Source organism: Dermacentor andersoni, chromosome 6 (assembly GCF_023375885.2).
Source record: "Dermacentor andersoni chromosome 6, qqDerAnde1_hic_scaffold, whole genome shotgun sequence".
NCBI classification, from domain to species: domain Eukaryota; kingdom Metazoa; phylum Arthropoda; class Arachnida; order Ixodida; family Ixodidae; genus Dermacentor; species Dermacentor andersoni.
In genome coordinates this window covers 22067023-22092008 of record NC_092819.1, presented here as the reverse complement: position 1 = coordinate 22092008, position 24986 = coordinate 22067023, and the positions used below count along the sequence as shown (strand labels likewise).

Here is a 24986-nt window from a genome sequence, read left to right as displayed (position 1 = left end):
TCTCATAAGCAGATATTTATAATGGGTAACGTTTCTTTTATTGTGTGCACGCTGCTTTGTGACGTGTAAGTGCTTTTAATAATAACTTCTGACTTAGGTGTGCTATCTGGCTATCATCAAGTGCATGCAGATAACAATAACCAAGGGAGTTATGTGACTTCTCCTTTAATTGTGTGTGGTATATCTTATACATGTGTGTGTCCTTGAGAATAAAGCATTGCTTCAATTCAGCGCATGTCCCGCCTTTCTTTCGTCTTATGCGTGTCTATTTTTGTGCTGTTTTTCCAAAGAGGTAGGGATTCCTTCTTAAGAAGAGCAAGTGCTAATGCTAGAGCACTGGCTTACGTAACACAGGGCAGCCTGCATGGCACCGCCTTATGACGGACCTTCCCCAGAGATCCCAGCACTCGAAGTGAGCCACGCGGCCTTCCAGCACCAGCTGGAGCTCAAAGCGGGGGACGCCGAGCAGGATAACCGTCACAGGCGCATCATGAGCACGTTCACTGAGCAACAGGTGTTCTTCATCACAGCCTGCTTCACGCTCTGCCGCCTGCCCAGGACAATCAAGTATGTTCCCCGTCCCCTTCTCCTTCCCTTGAGATGTCGTCCTCGCAGTGTTTTCCTTGCACGTGATACCTGTATTATGAAACGCGTATCAATATCCCCTCTAGTGCTTTGTTTAGCTTGTCCGCATAGCATTACTAGTAAAGTTATTTCTTTGTGGAATAGCGGGGTTACCGGAGACATGAACGGTAGTAGCAACGCTGGTAGAGACATCTAGTGACGGTTTGTCCAACCACAACGCGATATAAATGTTTTCATATGTCTTGGTCAAAAGAAAATAAAAAGGCTGCGTGTTAACAATTCTTACGCTGCCGAAGCTTTGCACCAGCAGCTGAGTAGAATATGGTTGGTAACGCCAGTGACATCTCTGGTAAAAGTCTGCACCACAAATGCGGCTGCCCACGTCTACGTTCCTGGTAGCTCAGTATTCCGTAAATTTATGCCTGCGGACAGGCAGGACTGTCTGTTAAAGGTACACCAGAAGAATGTACACAGGGTGTTTCAGGTAACTCGAACCAAACATCGAATGTCTTGTGAGAGCCCCACTGAATGACGACGCTAACCATACATTGATTGTAGCTGTTAACAGTCCAGAATATTTTGTGTATTGCATTTATGTAGCTAAATAGGGGTGAACTGCAAAAATATTTAGAATTAATGTCCTCTCAGAATAACTGAAAAAAAGAAAGGTTGCAAAAACGACTAAGAGGATATCTATAATCTCCAAATAATGAACGTTCAAGGGACCCTCTAAGTGAAATTGGCAACCTGAAATTGCAAGGCCTCTTTCCCAGCTGACTTACAGCCCAAAATATTGCATGATACTGTTGAAATTATGTTTTGTACATGCAGTTTTTTTCATACAGTGAGTGCACGAAGCAGTGCAGTTACCAGCACATGCTTTACAGTTCTACGCTGCTACAGCGATGAACAGTATCTCCATCTCCAAGGGACACATAAAAGACAAAATTGTCAGCGAATGCACAGGGGCTACACTATATCTTTCTTGAATTTTGTATGCAAACCATGGCACCAATTACATGCATATGTGACTCAACGGATTTTGTGGTATTTTCACATATTCTTGTTCTTTTCCTTTGTGCAGAATAAACGTCACAAAGGCTGCCAGTTCGAGCTGTGTATCCATAATAGAATTGAACCCCTTCGTTATCAATAAAAAAATTTACTAGCCCTGACTTCTGATGTCACAATGAATGTGATGTCACAAGGATCTGGCATGGAACATACTAGGTAGAGTTGTCACCTCTATAGTTCTTATATGGTGCACAAACTGAAGCCTGCCTTTGAGGTAATCACCGACTAGTACAATAATTCTCACCTATCAGGCTAATATATAATATTGCAATTTTGTGTATATTTAACAGCAACAATTAAGAGATATTTCTTGAAGCTGTAAGAGCCTATAGCTTGTTTGCTTCCATCAGGGAATGGAAGGAGAAAACTAGAAATGCTTAGAATAAGTTAGCAATTTGCACTTTTTGCTTTTCGAATGCAAACAGATCCTTTGGTGGTGACTGCAACAAGGCGGCCATGCACTTTGAGCCCTACGCGGCTGCTTTCAAGTGCAAGCCGGGCTCCAAGCTGAATCCATTGGTCAAGTGCCCCTATTTCAACTGAAACAAGCAGCAGCAGTCGACTAGCAACTACATCTGTGCACTAAAGTGTAGATAGCCTTCAAGTGCACCGGTCTGTGGAGGATTGTTCAGCAAGCTCTTGCAACAGCAGTTTCCTATCACAGCATACATCGAGTCTAATTTTGTGTAGAACATAATAATCTACTAGTGCCTTATATACATATCGCGTGTGTTTTAAATGTACCAATTCATGGTATCCCAGAACAAGTGCATGGGACAGAAAGCTTAGAGCTTCACTTTTCTTTATTTCATGAGATATTTCACTGTTACTAGGCTTATGCTGGAGTTGACATCTTGCAAAGCTGTGTTTAGCTAAAGAACACTGCAGAAGATATATTGCAATGTGCGACTGTCTAGATGTACTGACCAATATTGTATAATGCTGGTAGCTGTACGTGAACAAAAGCTTCTGAATAACAACAAAAAGCTTTTTTTTTTATGCTGGCATCCAACTACAAGCATTGAATGAAAGTGGCTTGAAATCGGGAGGTTTTCAGCATTCCTCTGGCATGCTCATAAAGTGCTGATTAAGTCTAACAATCAATTTCATTTTCTATCCATCTTATCATTTGTTGCGGAAAGTGACATCCTGGCAATAATGGCAGGCGTGGGTTTGTCCAAACTAATTACTGAGTGCAAATTGAATGGAAAGCAAGATGAATCACTATAAAATGTGTTTCCAGGATGCGAGAAACACCTGGACTTAGCATGTGCTGCAGTGTCACGATTGGGCACCGCAGCATCATTTCTCTATGCCTGCCATGCGCTCTGCTTCTCGCATTTCATTTCATGCAATAGTGCACAACCTTCGAACGCACTTTGACGAAGGCACAGTTGCACTGCTGTGTGCAGAGTACAGGAAAGTGCAGGTGGCTACTAGGCGACAGCAGTATAGTGCACCGAGGCACGGTGGGTTTTTTATGTTGCCAGATGGTTGACAGCACATGCTTCATAAGACGAGTTACTAGCAGCGTCTTGCGCTGCCAGATTTCAACCAATGGTGCAAAATTACCAGTAAATCTTTATTATGAACTAAAATAAAGGGGTTCATTATATTCATTTTTATGAAATTATTTCTTCGTTAAAACAACACTTTAATTGCATGTGTTTCTATGTGAATTTCAAAAGGAATTGCGATTACAGTAAAGCCTTGTTAATACACAGTTCGCGGGGAATATAGATCAGGTATGAAGTAATAGCTCTGCGGAAACCCACAAGGTGGAGAGAATTAATATAGGGGAAATGAGACATCCACCCAAACGTAGCTAAGTGCTACAAAGGAAACCCATACGGGTTCCTCTAAAGAAAAGCTTCACAGTTGAAGAAAAGTTCGTCCTTTGTTGATAAATTCGACTTGCCTGCCATCTGCTAGCCGCCTGGTTAGCTGAGATGGTAGAGCGGCTGCCCCAGGAAGGCGGTGGTCCCGAGTTCGAGTCCCGGACCAGGATGAATTTTTCTTCAACTGCGAAACTTTTCTTTAGAGGAACCCGCATGGGTTTCCTTTGTAGCACTTAGCTACATTTGGGTGGATGTCTCATTTTCCCTTTATTAAGTAGATAAGGTATGCACTAAGCCATGTACTGATTAACCAACAATATCAGATGAGTGGCTATAAGCTTACCAGTAAAGAAAAGTTAATTCTAACTCAAACACATGTACATACAAGTTTTATTTGCGTGCAAGTAGCAAAAAGTCTAATTTTGACTTGCCGCCATGGTGACCTAGCAGCGACGACAGCATCCTCAAACTTGGCAAGGCCGCAAGTCAGTTTATCCATCGGGCCCCACATTTCTGCGAACACCCTCATGACAGTAAATGCACTCGCCACGTCGGGTACGGAGAGGCCATCATCCATGTCATCCATGACGATAACGTGGAGGCGCTATAGAATCTATGGGAGCAGGAATCGCATCATGGCTACCATGTTTTGACGTCACTACTGGTGGCAACTGCAGTTCAGTAAAAGTCCGTGCACCAAAATTTCGCAATGTATGGTCTGCATGCACGACATTTCACCAATTCCACGCTTGCAGGCGGCGAAAAATGAAGTAAATACTACACACTAACCATTTGGCATGCGTTAAGCAACTACAGTCAGCAAAACCATTAGGGCCAATGGTAAAAATGTGGGGGTTCATCGTGACTATGTTTAAACTGGAATTATTACGCGGGTACGTATTAATGAGGATTTACTGTAGTTGGTTGTATCCATTGGTTCATTATAACAAGGTCTGGCTGTATGTATTAAAAATGCTCCCCAAGTCTGTATACCTACCTTATTTACCGAATTGTACCATGAACAATAGACTGGAACTGAAGTGCAACATGCATATAGCAAACACAGCAATTCAGGCAATTCTGTGGATATACTTGAAAGGTGATCACAAAGAACATCCTTTGTGAGCCAAGCAGTGGACTAGTGTTATTACTTGTTTAAATGAATTGGCAACAAAAGTTGCTTGGAAGGTAAAAGGCTATACACTTTTTTAATAGTTGTTGAATTATGCAAAATGTTTGATTAGCAATCTCAAGTACAAATAGCTAAAAACAGCATGAATCCTTTTCGTTGTGTATTTACATCCAATAAACTGGAGATGCAATTCATGTATCAACAGCCATCTCTGTGTCTTGACTGGCAGAAGCTCTTGCTGTGGCTTTCCTGGCAGCCCTAGCTGCCTTCTTTTCTTCGGGTGTCTTCTTGAGGCCTTTGAGCTTCCTAGTCTGCAATTTGCCAAAGTCTTGCTTTTCCATGTGAATACGTCCCATTGTGGCACCCAGCGCAGTCTTCTCAATGTTCTTCTTCTTCTTGATCTGCACAAAGTCATGTGTTGAGGAATTAGACTACTTGCGGGCGATTTCATGAACCCAAACATGTGATATCAAATTATATTTACAACAGTTGTCATGTTCCACTTGTGCATGCCTACAGAAGATGGGATGTACTTTATTGCTACACTGCACTATGTAAATAACACTGTGCCTGGCGCACCATAAATTTAGCCATGTGAGAGAGCGCGTAAGAGTCATGCAAATCACTAGCAGCTTCTGCTAGAAAATTCTCATAACGATACCATTATAGGGCATGGGAACAGCACACAAAACAAGGACAGGGGCAAAGACGCCACACAGCGCTTGTACAGTGTCCTTTTTGTCTCCATTCTCGTTTACTGTGCTGCTCCAACTAGCCAAACATTGCAACTTTTTGCAATTCTGTTATAGCAGCGAATACCGTATTTACTGTCATAATGATCGCACCCCTGAATTTTGCTGTCAAAATTCGATTCTTTTATTTCCCGTGTAATGATCGCACCCCGAACTTGCCGCAGCGATATTTCGTGTGCCAAGTCTAGCTAATAATGTTCGCGCTTACCATCTGTTGAATGCCACGCAAACGACTCAAGACAAACCAAGCGGTCTGGACGCACCAAACATTCTTAAGTAGATGCCCCATTTCATTACTTCCATCACTTTCCGCACTTTCATGACAAAAAAAGGTACCACCAAACCTGCCTTTGTTATGTGTATGCTTTATAAAGGTTCTGGTCAACAACAAAAAGGCGCCTTTCTAGTCTTCTGATCTGCACTCATGGGCACGCAACAAATTGTGAGAGGCAACGATAGTAGCCACGTTTACACTGATACGTTAGAAGTGTACTCTATTCATACGCTGACACTTGTAACACAGCTAAGATATTCGCCCACCCTTAGCAGTAACGCGCCATATTGGAATAGTAGTGAAGACAGATGCCGCAGTTTCCGCAGCATGCTGGCGATCTGTTTCTATGTCACTGGCAGCTAAGCACACCCATCTGTTTCTGTCCCCTCAAAGTGGACATGGCTATGTTATTGCCGCAAACTTGCCGATATTAACGATATTATTCATTACTGATACGGAAGAAACTGTTTCAATGCACGTAATGTACTCATGAGAAGGAAAAAAATCTCTTTCGGCACGTTCGGCCTGCTCTGCCGGCTGCCATTTTTCTTTTGGTGTCCCGCACTACATACAGCAGCAGCCGCCTATATGTTGACCTGTTGTCATCCCGCAGCAAACGCAGGATGGAAAAAAAATTGTTTTCACAGGAAATTTAACCCGCGTAATGATCGCACCCCTGAATTCGCATCAATTTTTTTGAAAAAAAAAAGTGAGATCATTATGCAAGTAAATACGGTAAATAAGAACATTTATGAAAAGCTGTGCACCTTGTTCTGCTTGGGCTGTCTTCTTGCTGTCTTGAACAAGTCATCAGATGCAATCTTAGTTCGTCTGAGGGTTAAGTCTGCACGGGGTCCAATTTCCTCCAGTTCAACACGAGGAGTCTTGGTTCCAGACTTCTTTAACAGCACCCTGCATGCAGTAATGAATGTATATTAGTCTGTCTCTATACACTAGGTCTGAAGGACTGGCCAGTGAACGAAACACAGTATTATAAATTCTAAGTATACACTGCATCACCAACTAATAGTAAGTATGATTATTTATTTATTTATTTATTTATTTATTTATTTATCATACCCTCAAGGTACGGTTGTACATTGCAGAGGGGAGGGGCAAAGTAAGTAAATACAGAGGCAATCACAAAATAAGGAGGGAAGGCAAACAACATGGCAAAAAACATCGTATACAAAACAAGAATGGTAAATAGAAACTTGTGAGCGTGGCAAAAATACATGGCGGAACAAAATAAAGAAAGGAAAGAACATACGATATAAAAATACAAGCAATAATGTGAAACAATGGCATAAAAGCAGTTATTATACAGAACAAGCAAACGCAACAATTATTTATAACATGAAGCATTGAAGTGTGCTTTTAAAGTTATTGGTGTCAATAATGCTTGTAAGTAATGCGGGTAAGTTATTCCAATCTTTGCTCGTTTGCGGAAGAAATGAGTATGAAAAGCCGACGGTGTTGCAGTGCGGAATGTTTACCTTTTGGCGGTGGTCTATGCGAGATGAAATGTATGGTGGTGGTTGGACAAAGATAGAGCGTAAATATGTGTTATGGTAGTAGATTTTATGCAAAAGACATATGCGAGATAGTTTTCTACGGGTTGATAACAGCGGGAGGTGAAGGAGAGCTTTCATGTTAGTGACACTCGCAGTTCTTTGGTAGTTGGTGAGAATGAAACGGGCTGATCGATTCTGTATTGCCTCTAGAGACTGTATGAGGGTGTCATGACCAGGGTCCCATACTGATGACGCGTACTCTAGTTGTGGGCGAATGTAAGTTGTGTACAATAAGAGTTTTAGTGATGATGGTGCTTGAGAAAATTTTCGACGAAAGTATCCCAGCGTGCGAGTGGCCTTAGATGTTATATGATCAATGTGAGTTTTCCAGGATAGATTGCTGGCAATGTGAACCCCCAAGTATCGGTATGACGTTACACATTCTAGTGGGATGTTATTTAGCGTATAGGTGGGGCAGATGACGTTAGTACGAGAAATCCTCATAGTCTTACACTTTCTAATGTTTAATTCCATGCGCCATGTACGACACCACTCATTTATGTTATTGAGATCCTCCTGAATTAGTAGAATATCTGAAGAATTAGTTATTTTTCGATACAAGACGCAGTCATCCGCAAAAAGACAAATGTTCGAGGAAACGTGAGTGGGCAAGTCATTAATATAAATTAGGAATAATAAAGGACCGAGCACAGACCCTTGCGGGACGCCGGAGTCAACTGGGGCTAAAGGTGAGTTAGCGTCATTAGTGGTTACATATTGAACACGTGATGTCAGAAACGCGCGGATCCAATCAATTACGGAGGGGTCGATGTTTAGAACGCCTAATTTATGAAGAAGCAATGCATGGTTCACTTTGTCAAATGCTTTAGAGAAGTCGAGAAATATACAATCTGTTAAAAAACCAGAATCTAAATTGGCATGTAGGGCATTAGTGAAGAGGATAAGCTGAGTATCACAAGAGAAGTTTTTACGGAATCCATGCTGCATAACTGTGAAGAAGTTGTTATTTTCAAGAAAATTAACCAGATGTGTGTATATTATATGCTCCATAACTTTGCATGGTACAGATGTAAGTGAAATGGGTCTGTAGTTGTGTGGATCATGGGTTGGTCCGGTTTTGTGAATGGGGATTACTTTGCCAATTTTCCAATCATACGGTATGGTGCCAGAGTTGTAAGATTGTGAGTAAATGCATTCTAGTAGGATTGAACAGTATTCCGCTGTGTTTTGTAAGAATATAGTGTTAATTTCATCTACCCCACATGATGCTTTAGGTTTTAAGTTTTGTACTATGGCTTTGATACCAGTTGCGTCGAAAACGATGGGATCCATGAAATGGTAGTTAGTTGATTTTATCTCGGGCATCGGATCAGGGGTCTGAGGTGATGAGAATGACTGAGTGAAGGTATTGTTAAGCACGGTAGAACACAATAGGTCAGGTACTGGGTCCCCAGAAGTTGTTAGCAATGAGATTCCAGTTTTATGGTTGTTTCCTCCTATGGCTTCCCAGAAGCGTTTTGGATTAGTCTTCAATAAATTTGGAAGTGTACAATTAAGGAATGAAAATTTAGCTGACCTTAGGGCTTTAATATATGAAATTGCTGCGTGTTTATATGCTAGCCAATGTGTCTGTTTTGAGGAATGTTTCGCTGTACGGAATAAACGTTTTTTCCTGTTCGATAACCGATTAAGATATGTGCTGTACCATGGTGCTTTATTGTTAGCATAGACGGATCGAAGAGGTACGTGTTTGGTGATAAGCTCACTTATTTTATTTCTGAAGATAGACCAGTTAGTTTCTATGGAGCGTTGCAGATAAAGTGGTAGGAAAGTGTCTAGAAATATGCATAGTTCTCTGTTGATGGCTTGATAGTTAGCTTTTTTATAATCTCGGAATTTTTTCCGCTGTCGGTATGTTTTTTGTTGTGTTGTTGTAAGTGTAAAATGCAAGATGTCATGATCGCTCAGTCCGGGCATGTGTGTCACCGCAGAAAAGTTATCGGGCGATGACGTTAGAATGAGGTCCAGGAGTGATGATGTGTTATGTGCTACACGTGTTGGAAGTCTGACGATCTGCGATAAGCCGAAGTCAGAGCAAATGGAAATGAACCGATTGGCCTCGGCCGACGAAGGATTAGAAAAGGGACTGACATGTGACCAGACAATGTTAGGAAAATTAAAATCGCCTAAGAGTATAATTTCAGTTCCGGGGAAACGCATGGTAATCTTATTTAAACAATCATATAAGTCATCGCAAAAGGATGAGTCGCTTGATGGGGATCGGTAGCACACACCTAGTATTATTTTTTTAAAACTAATAGTTATACAGCACCAAATTAGCTCTAAATTGGTATCAATGGTCACAAAAAAACAATTAATACATTCTTTAACGGCGAGCAGAACGCCACCACCAATTCTACCAGTTCGGTCACTTCGGTAAACAACGTATTGGTTCTCGCACTGAAACAGTTCGGGGTTTGTTATTTTTATAAAGTGCATATTAAAGCACGTCTGCTCTTACATGTTCTGATATCAGTGTGAACGAAGATAATGTGAGCACAGAATTGTGATTCTAGGAAGAACATCGAGACCTGCAGCTGCATGAGCCTTACATGTTCACCACACACACAGTAGACTTGGTGACTTACTTGACTGCCAGCTGTTGTGCCTGCAGAGGCCTTCACAATGTTATAGCAATGCGAGGTACCCCATTGGCCACTACTGCATCAAAGGCACTGTTTTACTAAAATCAGAAGTGATGTTCCCGTTTTCAATAAGGCTAAATGGGCAAAGCATCCTTGTTTCGATTTGTAGAGGAAGTGCTTGCCCTAAAGCTAGAGCCACCAAACTTCTTGCCCTTGCATCGAAGTCAATCCTGAAACTCACAGGAAACTTCCAAGCCCTAAATCTAAGTGGCTCCACGGACATCACTATGGCATTTGGGTTACATTATATGGCTAAGTGACCATGGTTGGGAACCAATTCAGTGCAGATTTGCCAAAGCTTTTCGAGCACTAGCTTCCATGTGAGGTGTGGTAGTAAAATGGTAATTCTGATTTCACAGGACTGGAAAAGATGTCCAAGTTAATTAAAGGTTGCATTATCGAATGGACCATGAAAACAAATAGCATTTGCTATTTCAACATGCTTTTATTTACTAAATAAATCTGCAATTTTTGCAAATAGCAAATTTTTGCACAATATCAGTGCAGGAACTCAAGTTCTTGTCATCTTGTGATTGACAAGTTCTCACAGGTGTGACAGCTGCACAACTTCTTTAGCAGTGTGGTAGTAGTGCGAGATGGATGTCTTTAGACATGTAGACATGCTTTTCAGAACCATGTACACATCCCAGTTATTTTATTGCCAATGAGCTGGCTGGTAATAAAGCACCAAATGTGATGCCAGCACGTCAGTTGCATTAAAATTACTTTTTGTCCTCGATGGCTACCATGGTCTTTGCGACACTGCACGTGTTGCTCTGAATCAAAATGAAGCCAGTGCTCAGCAGAACCACTGCAGACGAATCCATAGTCTATATCGTCACAGCCACAGATGACACGCAGTCATAAAGGAACACAGCCAATGTGATGCCGTGCCTGGCGCTGGACCTCTATGAAATAAAAGGCATGAAGCGCGCCTGTTGTTCCCATATGGTTCCAGCTGATGACTGTGACAATGCAGACTCCACCGCTTTGTTTTGGTTATATGTTAGTTGTGCTTCTGCTTGATAGCATCACTTTTGCAACCCTCGGTGTGCTCCAGGAGTTGTTCGAATCTATCAGTGTGCAGCCAAATACATTCAAATTAATGAGAGTTTGGTGCCATTAAACAATGCGTATGTTTATACTTACGGGGACTATAGGGTGAGTAGGAATTGTAATTTTGATAATTAATGAGCATCACATCGAGATTTGACTGTATGTGGAAGTGCTCCGGTATCTCGTGACAATGCTGGAGCACAGAGCCACCACTTCTTTACGGACAGAGTCTCAATCAGGCTTCAGAATCTTATTAACCCTTTCGCTGTCACAGACGTACCGGTACGTCATTGCGCTTCCCCCCCACGGTGTCACTGACGTACCGGTACGTTCTCTATCGTGCGTTCAAAATTTCGCGCCTGAGCGCAAAGCTGGCGCTCCTGAATTGGCCACGCCATCTGTTGACTCTTTCTACAAGTTCGTATATTCTCCCCGACCTGTGTTAACCCATGTATTGAAGAGTACGGTGCGACTGCCACTCCCCACTTTATCTTTGCTGAGTGGCGCAGTGGCTCCGCGTTCGCTGGATCATGCGTCGCGCGCGTGTGGTTGTGGGTTCAAGGGTTGTTCTGCCATCTCCGCTGGTTTGAAGGTTTTTCTTTTTCTTCTGTTGGTGCGTTTGCTACGCCGCGTCAAGTTCAGGCGCACGTGCCGTCGCCTCTCCGAAAAGAGTGACTCGATTGCTGCTTTCGCTCTCTCGCCGAACCCTCGCTTCCGACTTGCAGCAGTAAACGTAAAGCCCTTCGAACTTTGTTTAGCCTTTTTCCATCTCCCTCTGTCTTCTCGATCACGCAACATTCCATTTCTCTCCGTTGTGCGGGCGACTGAAAGCGCATCCTCCCAGCGCGCGGTTACTTTCGGATGGCTGAGCGCACGGGACCTTCGTCTGCTCATTGGTGCGGTGGCTCAATTCCGATTTAGAATACGAGCCGAGCTCAGATTCATCTTCGGACAGAGTCGCATGCGAGGAAGAGGGTTCCGCATCGTCAGATTCGGATGTTGAACGGATTTTATAGTCAGGCTGATGATGATGATGTTTACTAACAGCAGCTGCAGAACACTGAAATGTGCACATAGCATTGACTATGTTATTTGTATACCAATCATAATCAAAAATAAATTGCTATGTTCATTCCCTGTTATGCTCGTTCCCTGAAACCAAGCCGACACTGGGGGTGCGTCACGGCCAGAATGGTCCGACAGCGAAAGGGTTAAGGAGTAGAGCTTAAATTGTATCAGGGAGGTGGCAAACGGCGGTGATAAGGCACCAGCAGATTTCTCTTGAGCAGCACTCATCCGCCATGGAGCGCCGATGGTAACACTGCCTGGTATGCACTGCTATCCTAGAGCGAGTTTAATTCGTCTGATAGAGTGATGTCCCTCCAACTTCCATATTGCCCACATGGAGCTCACAGCAAATCACTCTCTGCCACATGAATACTGCTTAAGCAGAGTTGTAAGTATTCTTTTCCGCCGGCTCTATACTTCTTGCCATCTGCATCAACCAATGGTCACTCCTGCTAAAGCTTTGTTTGAGCCCATGACAAAGTGCAATAAGAATAGGAAATTTAAGTAATAGTTATGAGATACATCCACCTACATACATGCCCCCACCATCTATACCAGCAACATAAAAAGCCAAATCATCTTACTTATAGCTTCTCAATGTTATCTTGTTCTCCGCTGCAGTGAACATGATAACATGCTCAAGTCCTTGTAGACTTATAGCCTCTGCTGTTTCACCTCGGAAGAAATCTGGAATGGGCGTAAACAAGAACATGTGTGCCAAACTTCAGATAACAGGCTTTCTCAGCACCACCACATTTTTCTGTACAGCTCTACACTACATAGCCAATAGGAAGGAATACTACTGCACATAAGGCCAAACAAATACCTGCATTTGGCGTGACAAGAGCAGAAACGGGCAGGACATAATAATGGCATGCCAGCAGCGAGTCGTATAGGGAAACACTGGCACTGCAGGACATTACAATGCTATATGTCATGCAAATTAGGACATAAGGATAATGAGTGCTCGTGCTACAGTGAACCCCTTACATTAAGCTAATCAAGACCAAGCTTCATGCTTTTTATGTATAGCACATTACAACAAATGAAGCCACTACAAAATTTTTATTCATTGTCTCCATGCTGAAAATTATGTTCATTAGCTGTCTGCAACCATAATGACAAGTGATTAGCCCTGCTTATCCATGCCAGTACATGTAAGGGTCATGAAAGGGCACAGAACATGAAAGTGTCCATTACTCTGAACCAAATATGTCCCCAAGAAATCTCAATCGGTGTTGTGTGCTTATTGTGGCATGACATTGTTTTTTCCTAGTGTTTCAAAGTCTAGGACCTCCATTTAATGCAAAAAACGATAAGTTGGAAACGTCATGTCAGTATTCCCTTAATAAAATAATCATTAAAAAATCTTCTATACAAGTGAGAACTTGTTCTAATGGGCACACTTGTGACCTGCAGTAGCACCACAGTGGTTGTATGTTTACAGTAAAGGACGTCTCTGGCATGTGGCTGCTTACATCCAGTACTGTGCTAAGAAAAGCGTGAGAACTTCATAGAGATTAAAGCTTAAGGTTACTTTAACAGTATTATTATTATACACTGGATTAATGGAGCAGTTTAGCTTAGTTGTACCTCACTACCGCTACAATACTCTGGAGCTTCGTAAATCTGACTGCGCATATATGGAAGCAGTTCGTACAGGAGTCATTGGAATGATCTCTTCATTGTCAAGGTTTATGTTTTAGCTAACTTCTTGCTTCTACCATGCTCAAACCTGCTGTGCTTGTCATGCAAGCTAACAAATCCATGTGTTACTAATTTCCCTGGACATATTACTTTACTAAAATGACGAAACAAGGCACTGTCCATTGCCAGAAACAGACGGGGGGGGGGGGGAGGGGGCAGTATGTGTGACTAGGTACATCTAAAACATGATTCTTCATGAAATGAACTACACTTCTCCCTGGTACTACACTCAAGAATAGAAACATCATTGAGGAACATGCCATCCAATATGTCACATGGCGTTTAATGTACAAAATGAGCATCATATCCTTGCTCAGATAATTCCAGCATATTTGCTTAGTATTTAGCTATCTTTGTCAACCTACAGGTAATCAAACTAAATGAAAAAGACTGCTTCAGAATTGCTGTACAGCATATATGCTGCACAACGTAAACGAAGTGGCACTACCAGTATGCTGTCTAGCCTTGCCAGCATCACTTGTTTGCTCTGCATTATGCAACTGCATGCACAGCAGTTGTAATCGTAGGAAGTATGATAACTCTAGATTCTTCCAGGGCCTTGATAAGGAGTCAAGCTTTCTAGAATTCAGTAAAAAAACTTCAATAACATGCAAAGTAGGAATGCAGCAGTGAGTAGTTTTCGGTGCAGCAGCAGTTAAAAATTTGCAAAAGGGTTTGCCTCGCTCTGTTTGTAGCATTGGCACACGTGTCATCATGCCGAGGCATATGCATAATTTAATTAGTGTACAATACTGATACCAAATCGAACATTTTACTGAGACAGCAGTTTAGAACTTCAGATAGGGCTAGCTCCATCCACATAAGCTGCCATAGCATGTGTCATTGAGTCGCTGCTGTTGTTGCTGTATACGGCTGAAAGAGTTTGCACCAAGTTGAGAAATGTCTTGCAGAAAGCTGCAGAAATTATAAAACTAACTGTTTGTAGTTTAATAACTGCAGACAAATGAAAAGGTAGGGGAAACTCAGAGAGCACAAAGAAAAAGTTGGCAGGCTTTATCGATTGCTCCAGCTTTATACGCATCTACTGCAAAGTAATTACTGCAAAGTAATTACTGTGCAGTAAATGTGCTTAGAGTTGCAGGATTTGATGATAAAGTGGGCTGACATTTTTGTTCATGCTCCTTAAATAACTAGTTCAGCTGAGAACCATCAACATTGAGTTGATGGTTCTTGGTTTTTCGTGAATTCTATGTGCTTCACAAACCGATGCGCTGAAGAGCTCACAACTGCACATGACAAACATGGTACCACAGTACTCCATCTCAGCAAGCAGCAGTCACACCAGCAGAACATAGACATGCACAGTCACATCACTGAATTTCTGGTAGCAGTAATGGTAGCATAGTAATGTACGCTAAAACACTCTACAATAGCAGGGCTCATGCTATTATGCACACCAGAAGGTGTGGTTCAGAAGTGAACCTGTCGAATAATTTTGCTGAATTTAAGTTATGTATTGGCTTGCATGTCAGTACGCCACCGTCATGGTTGTATGGTTATCCGAAAAAATTTACTGCCTACAAGATTTGAAAAAAGTTACAATTACTAGCAGCCTTGGAACAAAGCCAGGCATTCAGATTTCTAGCCTCTACATGTATATATACGAACAACACGGTGTTGTATGTTTTTGCTGGCTATGGTCACAACTGCTTATAAATGCATTATTTCCTCAAATCACATGGTCCATAAATTTTGTAGTTAACTGTACATGACCACACTGCACTTCTTTATCCTTAGTATGTTGCATCCGAGTGCACTTACTTCTCCGAACCTCAATTTTTCATTTTTGCAAGAGCAGTTTGTAGTGAAAAGATGGCGCAAATGAGAAGTATATACCTATAAAGAAATTCTTCAACCGTTCAAGATCCTTGTTTTGTTCAAACTGTTCACCAGCAAAAATCAGCATGGGCTTTGTGCCTACAGGTACTTTTGGGATCTGGAAAAAAGTAAGAAAACTAAAATAGTGCTTCACCTAAAACAGAAAGTGCACAATGCTGTTAAATGACTTGACAAGGTTGTTAATCAACTGTCCCAACTGTCAAATTAAATTCAGCCAGCATAATCATGTGAAACCTGATTTTCACTGCTTACCATATGCACATAAGAAAACATCAATCACCAGCTTTCAGACATCCTTTTGTTACTTTAAATCTGTCTACCTAAAATGAGCTGCAAGAATACGTTATCAGTATAGCTACTCTATATGGCTAAACTAAAGCACTTGTAACCCTAGTAGATACCTTTGACAACTACCTAAAGAAACTGCTATATATAGACACCATAATGAAAACTAACCGAGGATGTACGTTTTTACAGTGTTCATAATAAGATGCAGGATTTTAATATGAACAGCCCAAATTTCCTACAATATGACAAACTTTAAAAAGGTAGCGAAGTTTCCTGCGACACTAACATATGAAAAAGTATGAATATACAGAGTTCACTTGGACAGCAAACATACAGCCCTTCATCACCTATGAGCTGTACGAGAAAAATACCTGTGCTGCAAACAACACAACCAAGGAATGCATTAAAAGATGACCACCAGTGCTTTAAGTATTGTCCCACGTTGCTCTCGCTTGTTTTTCTTTGTTGCACTAGTGTCTACCTATGTGCATATGAAATGAAAAGGCTGTTCTAGTAAACATTTATGCACCTTGATTTCTAACTTCTCTATAATGCATGAATAGTGTCATGCATGAAGCATGAAGACGTTGACCAATAGTGCGCTGACCTTGTCTTATGCTGCGCATTTATCACCATACCTGCCAGCCTGTGACTACACCAAAAGAGAGGAAGGAGAAAATAGCATGTATTCCTTTTATTAGTTTGCCTTGAGCGTACACTTTTTGACGGATACATATGCCCTTCATTAACGATAATTTGTCTTTAAACGCAGCAAACAAGTAGCAGCAAATGTGGATCAACAAAGACTGAGAAGCAAAAGATTGTTTTCAGATCACAGTGATTTTTCCAGTGACCTTGCTGTTGCCAATTTCACCTGCTTTGCAGTCTGTTTACTTAAAGTAGGTGCATACCTGGTTTCCTTTCATAATCACAGAAAGGAAAATCTGCTGATCGGTCAAAGCAAAACTTTGTCACTAACAGAATTTACCTTATCAAGATGGCAAGTTGGGCCAGTTGGTTAGGATTCATTGTAAGGTTCGTTACAGCAGAACACAAGACACGGACAAAAGGAAGGTATAAAACGATGTGTCATGCCATTTTATACATTCCTTTTTCCATGTCTTGTGCTGCACTGTAACGAACCTTACGCAGAATTTACCTTTCCTAACGCTTGATGAAACATTCGTAAGATCTTCGAATGAGTCTGAATTTGTAAAGTTTAAAGAAAATTTGGGAGAGTTGGTGAGCATTATTGCTGTTTTCTCATTACGCACAACACTCACGTTGATATTTTTTTTTAAAGGAAATATGTATGTGTGCTATCCTTAAGCAAATAAGTTAATGCTTCTGTCAGCTAACCTCTTGGTGCACTGCTGAGGTTTAACAGCTTGCTTTAATGTCCTTAAGGCAGCAGCCACATTTATGTGTCAGAGGCAAGAAGGCAGATACACATAGCTCACATATGGCTCACAAGGCCAAGTACATTGTGCACGCGTGCATTGCTTAGTCACAAATGCAAAGACATGCAAGAAACCTTGAAGTCCTCCAGTGCTTTAAAATCTTCCATTCCGAGTTCAAACATATCCAGAAGGTGTCCATCGTATGTCCGGCCGACAACCAAGTTGTTGGGCCGCTTTTTCGAGTGCGTTCCAAGCACAAAATGCGAGGCATCATTTTTCTGTGTCATGAACTCCTGAAAGTTAATCAGATCAGCTATTTAAGAATTACCCGGCTTTCTGGCAAGCAATGAAATAGAACACGAATAGGAATGGCTTACAAGCGCTGTCTGATCTTCGAATGGCTTCATTTCATTTTTCCTGAAAGGCAACAGTTTGTTAGATGGAAAAGCCACTAAAAGCTACAGTGCGATCATGGTACTCACTTGTTAAAGAATACTGAATGAGGTCTTTTCAGAGAACACTGTAAAGTGAAAACGACAGTTAGTTAAACGGTGTAACTGAAGAAACATATTTAAAGTCTCTTACTATATTCCTCATGGCTTTCAAGACTGTGTTGTTGGCATTGGACCCTCGGATGAATATCGCACTCTTCGTGTTTTCGACTAGCTTTGACGCGCGGTTTTCGAGAAAACGCTTTCCTCTTTGCGTTTTAGGTTTTCTGAAAAGCAATAACGTCGTATTAAAGATGAATGACACGAAGCAGATGTTGGATTTGCATCAGAAATAGCACGGCAACTACACTGGCAAGCGCTTGTCAGGGAGCCATCGCCGCCGGACAATTTCTGTCCACCAATTATTCCTAGCGAATGGTTCAATATGAATAAATGACCTGTTAAGAACATCCAGAAAAATGAACTACGTACACAACGCCGGGTATTCCTGCCATTTTAGTCATTGATCAGGCACAGAGCGCACGCACACGTGCACAGATGCAAACCACAACTACACAACGCTAGGGTGGCTAGAAGGGGAGGTGTGAATACCGGCGGCGCAAACGTGACCCCACAGCGCACCGATGCCGCGGGGCGGCGCTGTTGACCAAGGCGGGGTAAGCGCGCAGCCGAAATGAGCGCCTCGCCAGCCTCGCGTCGGCTGCATCTCTACCACCGAAGTGAAAATGAGCCCGTTTCGGGTATCCCGCGCTTTCTGCGAGCGTCAAAGAATGAATCTTTATCATGAAAACAATGTTATGTCAGCCCAAATCATTACTCCTGTGAGATTTTACGGGCCCAGTTCGCACTGTATCGAGATTCAAACGCGTTTTGTCTGTGCGCATTTCGTGAGCTGGCTTTGGGTGTTAGGAGCTAGTGGGGGCTTCGAAATAATTTCGACCACTTCGGGTTCTTTAACGCGCACTGACATCATACGGCACACGGGCGCCTTGCATATCGCCTCCCTGAAAATGCGACCGCCGTCCTCGAGATCAGCAGTCAATCACCCTATGCGTGCCGTAAGACCTGTAAGCTGCAGACATTACCTGCTAAAGTCTGGACGTATTTACAAACCACTTTTTGTCTGCGCTTGCAGACCTGTAGCATGTCATGTTGACGCTCATATAAGGAATTTACTATGATTGTAGACAGTGAAGCAACAGATCTGGTCACGAAATCGTTTATTTACAAGTGAGCAAAAATATTTACAATAATAATAATAATAATAATAATAATAATAATAATGCCTTTATTTTCCATCCCAAGGATGTGGGAGGGGGAGAGAAAAAGCTAGATATCCAGCTTGACGGGCTCTCGCCTCCCCGATACAATACATGATGTTTAGAAAAAAAAGGCAAACAGTACAAGCATATAAGTACAGACACAAGGAATATCACAAATGACAATTTTTACAAAAAATGTACATTTGCAAAAAAAAAAAACAAAGCGATGTGCATAATATGATGTCGTACATTTCAAATAGAAAGTGCCGCCCTTTCACTTATAAGTGAAACAAAATGACGCAAATCTTTTGACCGGGTGCGTTGGAGATTTAAATTGTAATGTTGGCAAATGTTTAAGAGATGTGGAAGAGTGTTTCTGAGCATATGTTGTCCGTAACCTGTTCTGAATGAATGTATGTGCCAAATATCGGTGTTTCTGGTTGCGTACGCGAAATTTCTTTTCTGCAGTGATGCCAGTTGGGCAATGAACGAGACGTTATTTTTGACCTCTGTAATGTATTTAGTGATTAGGCGGTATGCGTACAGATCATGAATCGGCATTATGTTGTCTTTCATAAAGAGCGGTTTAGATGGGTGGTCATATATGCTACATTGTATATTATTCTGAGCATTCTTTTCTGCTGAACGTGCAATTTTCGTAGATTCGCGAAGGATGTTTCCCCCCAGACCAAATGACAATAATTTAGGTGCGAACAGAACAAGGAATTGTGAAGGAGCAATTTCACTTTTATAGGGAGGATGTCCTTATGAGTGTAAATCGATCCGATGACACGTGACAGTTTAGATGCTACGTAATTTGTGTGGTCATCCCACGTCATTTTCTCATTGAAAAGTACACCTAGTACTTTAAAGGAATTTACTATATCTATTTTAAAATTATTAAGAGTGATATCATCGTTAATATGAACATTCTTGTTCTTTGGACGGTAAATAATGGCCTTTGTTTTGGAAGTGTTAATTTTTAGAGCGTTATATTTTGTCCACTTCTCAAGCTGCCTAAGTGCTGTATTTGCTTTCATGACCACGTTCGAGGCAGACGAGGCTGAAAAGAATAAGCTGGTGTCATCAGCATATATGACCATTTTTATTTCTCTGTCTATCTGTGTTATGTCATTCACGTATATATTAAAAAGAAACGGGCCCATAATGCTATAACACTGAAACACTGACACTGAAACACACAAGGTTTCAGTGTTTTCCGTTTCTTCTCACTGCTCTGCTGATTGAAACTTTTAAGCAAAAAGTGAATCCTTGTGAGGCAATAAAAACGTATAACTGAGGCTGTTAGGCTATCAGAATGGTCTAGGCAACCAATCTTTGACATTTAACCAATTGACTGCAAAATCTCGGCCACAGCTTTGGCATGCTAGCGTGTTACACTGAATTAAAAATAATGGGGTTCTACGTGCCAATACCACTTTCTGATTATGAGGCACGCCGTAGTGGAGAGCTCCGGAAATTTTGACCACCTGGGGTTCTTTAACGTGCAGCCAAGTACACGGGTATTTTCACATTTCGCCTCCATCGAAATGCGGCCGCCGTGGCCGGGATTCGATCCGACGACCTCGTGCTCAGCAGCCCAACACCATAGCCACTGAGCAACCACGGCGAGTGTTACACTGAATAAACGAGTTAGTTTGTTTTCAATTGGGGCATTGCCCAGCTTATAGAACGATTCTGAGGGATATAAAAGGCCCTCAAGGTCCCACTCTTTGGATGCCTCTGGTGGAAGCTCTCTGGGGATATTGCCTTTATGGTGCTTCGTAGTCTTCACAATATGTGGGCAAAACACGCCTTCTCGCCACATAACCTGCAATGTAATAAACTAGCCGTGCGTCGCTGCGGTGCTCAACATAACTTTGGTGGTCCACAGCATCTCGCCCTCTAATGACGGAATGGCGGGAGGAACACTCCAAAACAGGCGACGAGACCAACTGACAGCGTAGGGCGCAGGCCAGCGCGGGAGTACCACGCCGTAATACCACGCCGCGAGCAGCAGCGCCACGTTCCCCCTGGTGGCATCGGTGCGCAAGGGGGTCACGCGCGCCCGAAGGAAAGCGCCGCCGGTATTCACACCTCCCCTTCTAGCCACCCTAACAACGCACTGCGCTTCGTATTGGCTTGGATTGGATTAATACTCAATCTAGCCGTGTAGTTGTAAAATAATGAAACAAATAAAGTCGTCTGTTTAATGTAGAAATTTATACCAAATTTATACCGATTGATTTTATGCATATAACATTATACTATAATAGTTCCTTATAAATTTTATATTTTATCGTTTTTTTGTTTACAACTGTGGTTCTGGTTTCGGTATGGTTAAAAAACAAATTTTTGGGGATTTACGTGCCACATTCTGATTCTAATTAAGAAGCACACCGTAGGAGAGGCGGGGCGGGGGGAAGGGGGGACTGCACATAATTTCGACTACCTGGGTTTTTTTTAACGTGCACGCGATGCACGGTGGTTTTTGCATTTCGCCCCCATCTATATGCGGTCGCCGCGAACGGGACTTCACCCTGCGATCTCGTGCTTAACAGTGCAACGCCGTAGCCACTAAACCACAAAGGCGTTATCTTTTTCTCGCTTTATTACATGGAATCATGAGTAGTGTCACGCGAAAATTGGTTACATTTAAATACACATGAAAAACAAATCCACACATGCTACGCATAGACTGGGAATCAATCGCAAACTTTAGCCTCTGAGGTCGACAAAGGCCTCAATACTTCCAAGCCAACGTTGAGATAGTGCTCGGTCAGCACACCCTTCTCCGTTAAATTTGCGTCATAAATGTTGCGTAATTTTTTTTCATGAGCTAGTCTTCATAAAAAAATCACTTTACATCAGCAGTTACATCAGCAATAACTCCGTGCTAGCGCTGAAGAACCGGTGGGTTTCGAAGGGTGCGATCATTAATAATAAATAAATTAATTAATGATTAACTGCCTTCCCGATCACTTCTTCCTGCTGCCACAAAAAGAAAAAAGAAGTCTAAGTCCATACCTCGCGCGTAGAGTTCCTTATGATTATCGCAACGCATTAAAACCTCTATGATCCGTAGTAATGTTACTCGGACAGCAAGATCTATCTATCTATCTATCTATCTATCTATCTATCTATCTATCTATCTATCTATCTATCTATCTATCTATCTATCTATCTATCTATCTATCTATCTATCTATCTATCTATCTATCTATCTATCTATCTATCTATCTATCTATCTATCTATCTATCTATCTATCTATCTATCTATCTATCTATCCCTCCATAGAGGAAGAAAAATATATCTGTCTATCTATCCATCTATCTATCTATATATAGATAGATTTGTGAGCGGGTAGATACCACACACACTCTCTCTCTCTCTGTCTCTCCATGTTTTCGCGTGCACTTTTCCCTTAGCGCTAAATCTCCCCACCCCTAGTAAATGCTAAACAATCTCCTTCCCTTAGCTTGCAAGATTGGTGATGAACGCGGGTTCATCTTCGTACCAGACTGCTTTATCTCTCATCCTTGCCTCCCTGCTTTCTCTTTATCTTACAATCGATTTTCGCGCTACTCGTATTTCCCCTTCGCCTATCTTGTACTTCGAATTGACCTTGGAAAATATGAAACCTCGCCAACGTTGAGGTGCATTTGAAAGAGTTTGGTTATACCACGTTATTCTGTTTTCCCCATGACAATAAAGGGCACGAAAAATTTGAAATATTCGTGGCTTTAAAATTCGGTGAAATCATATCGTAATTGGCTGGTTATACGCGGATAACAATTGCATGAACGAATGAATAGCTGGAAAACGTAAAACTGGGAACAAACGACTAGTGAGTAATTTAGAAATCGGAACAAATGAACGGGTGATTACATTCAAAAGAAATAATATAAGGGTGATTGAACGACTTAGACGGGGAGGAATTTACAAATATAATTGTAACAGCAGGAAAAATAGGATCAGCATGATAGACGTTCTGTAGCTTGAACAGAATCAAACACAGCGTCATTACACTACGTTATTCGCTTCCTTTGTGTGTGTTTGCCGCTGCAACTATTGTGTACTGTTGGTATGTAATATGTGTCACATCCATCTTGAACAGTGTGTGGGTGGCATGGCCACTGTCATGCGAATATTAAATCTGTCTTTTCCCTGCAGACCAAGACCCAATCGTGTCTGAAACAACCTTAGAAATAAATAAAATTAAATAAACCAGTAATGTCACTGGAGGATGCCTTCGTTGTTTTTCTGGGTGAAACTACGAAGAACTAAGCGTCATCGTCCACACCTGCCAGTGTAGGTCCAAGCGGTGTTTCACCGGTTCTCGTTTCAAAGAGCGGGATGTCGGACAATGCAGCTTGCTGTAGTACATAGTCACAACACAGATACTTTGGTTGAGACAGCAAGAAAAAAAGTCGAATAAAGTGAAGATTCGAATAAAACGAATTGATTATTTTGAAGACTCGCAGTGAATAATTATTATATAATTAGATGAATCACTAGCCTTGCTTAATTAGTCAAATCAGTGTTTGTCCACGTTCATGAGACACAGAGGTAATTACCATGGCATTATTAATGTCAACGTGGCTGTTGACAACACACTGTTTATACAAATAAAAGGTAGAATTACAAGCGGAAGCAAAAGTAGCAGCAAAAGTAGAATAAAAATATATGGCAAGCGTGACTGCATGGTGCTGACACAAGAACACGTTTAAAAATGGACTGCGTTTGAGCAACTGAATACAAAGTTGTGCTTAGACCTATATGAAAGTCGGTAACGCTTGAGCAGTGCATTTCTTAAATTCACCATGAATATAAGGAAAATGCTTGTGGGGAAGCTTGGTACAATATAGCCAGGCGGCCAAGCCCATCTGTGTGTCTTGTGCGGTTACATAGGTTTGCAGCACAGTCAACGTTTCGGTGGCTATCATTGCATCTGTTGTTATCTTAAGAAAAGTGCCAAGGCCCTCAATTCTACGAATCGGCATATATATATATAGTGCAGTTAAAACTTGTGCAATGTAGCACTTGACTTTCACTTGTTTATACCTCGCAATTACACCGCAATCCCTTTAAATAAAAGAAAATCCATTGCAAGAAGAAAAAAAAAAAGGCTGATGGTCTTATTCTAATATAACTTCAGAACTTCCAGCCGAGTTTCTGGGCAATGCATTACCTTTCAAAATACAATTCGCACACCTCCTACGTTGTTCCATAGGAGCGCGCCTGTGGCGAGATTTCTTTGGCCATTTTGCTTCTTTACGCAACGGCGACGGAAGGGTGTTCGTGATCAACTGCTAAGCAGTGAAGATAGCCCGAGCTCCCAAAGTAACTGCTTGAAAGGCGCTCCCGAGAGTATTGCGACAAGGCGCACCGAGCCGAGAGGGTCTTCCCTCATTATTTCTCGGGGTCGCGCACGCCAGCCAGTCGCCTCGCGCGCTGGAGCCGACGACGACGGTCTGACCGGTCGACGCCACGGCTGGAGCCGGCCGCGCACTGCCGCGGTCGATGAGCGTCAAAACGAGGCAAAAAGAAGCAAAGAAATCAAAATCGAAGAATCGGGCGCTCCTCGGGATAACCGGTGGCGCCGAGCCACGGGGCGCCCTCTGTCGGCGTCACAGGGAACCGCTGGGAGTGCCTGCGACCGCCATGCTTGCGCTCGGCGAGGGCTGCTGGCAAGCCCACAGCGGCGGCTCGAGCTGCGAAAAGCCAAGCCCTCGACCCGGACTCGCCTTCGCGCCTACTCCCAAGACGCCCTAGGCCTTCTTTGTTTCTACGGGGAATCGTGCCGTCGCCTTCGCAGCTCAGCTCGGGAATTTAGGCCGTCGCTCTGAGAGAGGTGAGTCTCTTGCTTCGCTCGCAATTACCTGCTTCGGGAACTTAACGAAACGCGTTGACATACAGACGGACCGTGCGTGGTGTGCGTGTGTGGTGTCTCTCTTTCAGTCGGCGGATGCGCCTCGACACATTGAGCCGATGCGG

The 24986-nt window shown here is 42.4% G+C and overlaps 3 protein-coding genes across 6 annotated transcripts in view; 2 read left to right on the top strand and 1 right to left on the bottom strand.

The window, feature by feature from the left end:
• The first annotated feature begins 41 nt into the window (after positions 1–41).
• LOC126521360 (uncharacterized) lies at positions 42–4578 on the top strand. Its single transcript, XM_050170046.3, has 2 exons — positions 42–567; positions 2085–4578. Exons 1-2 carry the CDS (start codon positions 365–367, stop codon positions 2200–2202), a joined length of 321 nt encoding a protein of 106 aa, XP_050026003.1. The 5' UTR covers positions 42–364; the 3' UTR covers positions 2203–4578.
• Positions 4579–4678: 100 nt separating this feature from the next.
• Non3 (Ribosome production factor 2-like protein Non3) lies at positions 4679–18282 on the bottom strand. Its single transcript, XM_050170041.2, has 9 exons — positions 18198–18282; positions 17860–17992; positions 17757–17794; positions 17652–17691; positions 17409–17567; positions 15584–15683; positions 12604–12706; positions 6423–6567; positions 4679–5030 (listed from the first exon to the last, which is right to left on the bottom strand). The coding sequence occupies exons 1-9, from the start codon at positions 18227–18229 to the stop codon at positions 4821–4823; spliced, it is 960 nt and encodes a 319-aa protein (XP_050025998.1). The 5' UTR covers positions 18230–18282; the 3' UTR covers positions 4679–4820.
• A 6355-nt stretch (positions 18283–24637) lies between these two features.
• The window catches only part of LOC126521352 (popeye domain-containing protein 1-like), a 50853-nt gene continuing 50504 nt past the window's right edge, over positions 24638–24986 (top strand). For all 4 annotated transcript variants that reach the window (XR_008610359.1, XM_050170039.2, XM_050170036.2 and 1 more), the window contains exon 1: positions 24638–24843. The gene's annotated coding sequence lies outside the window, so the exon portion shown is untranslated. The remainder of the gene's footprint in view (positions 24844–24986) is intronic.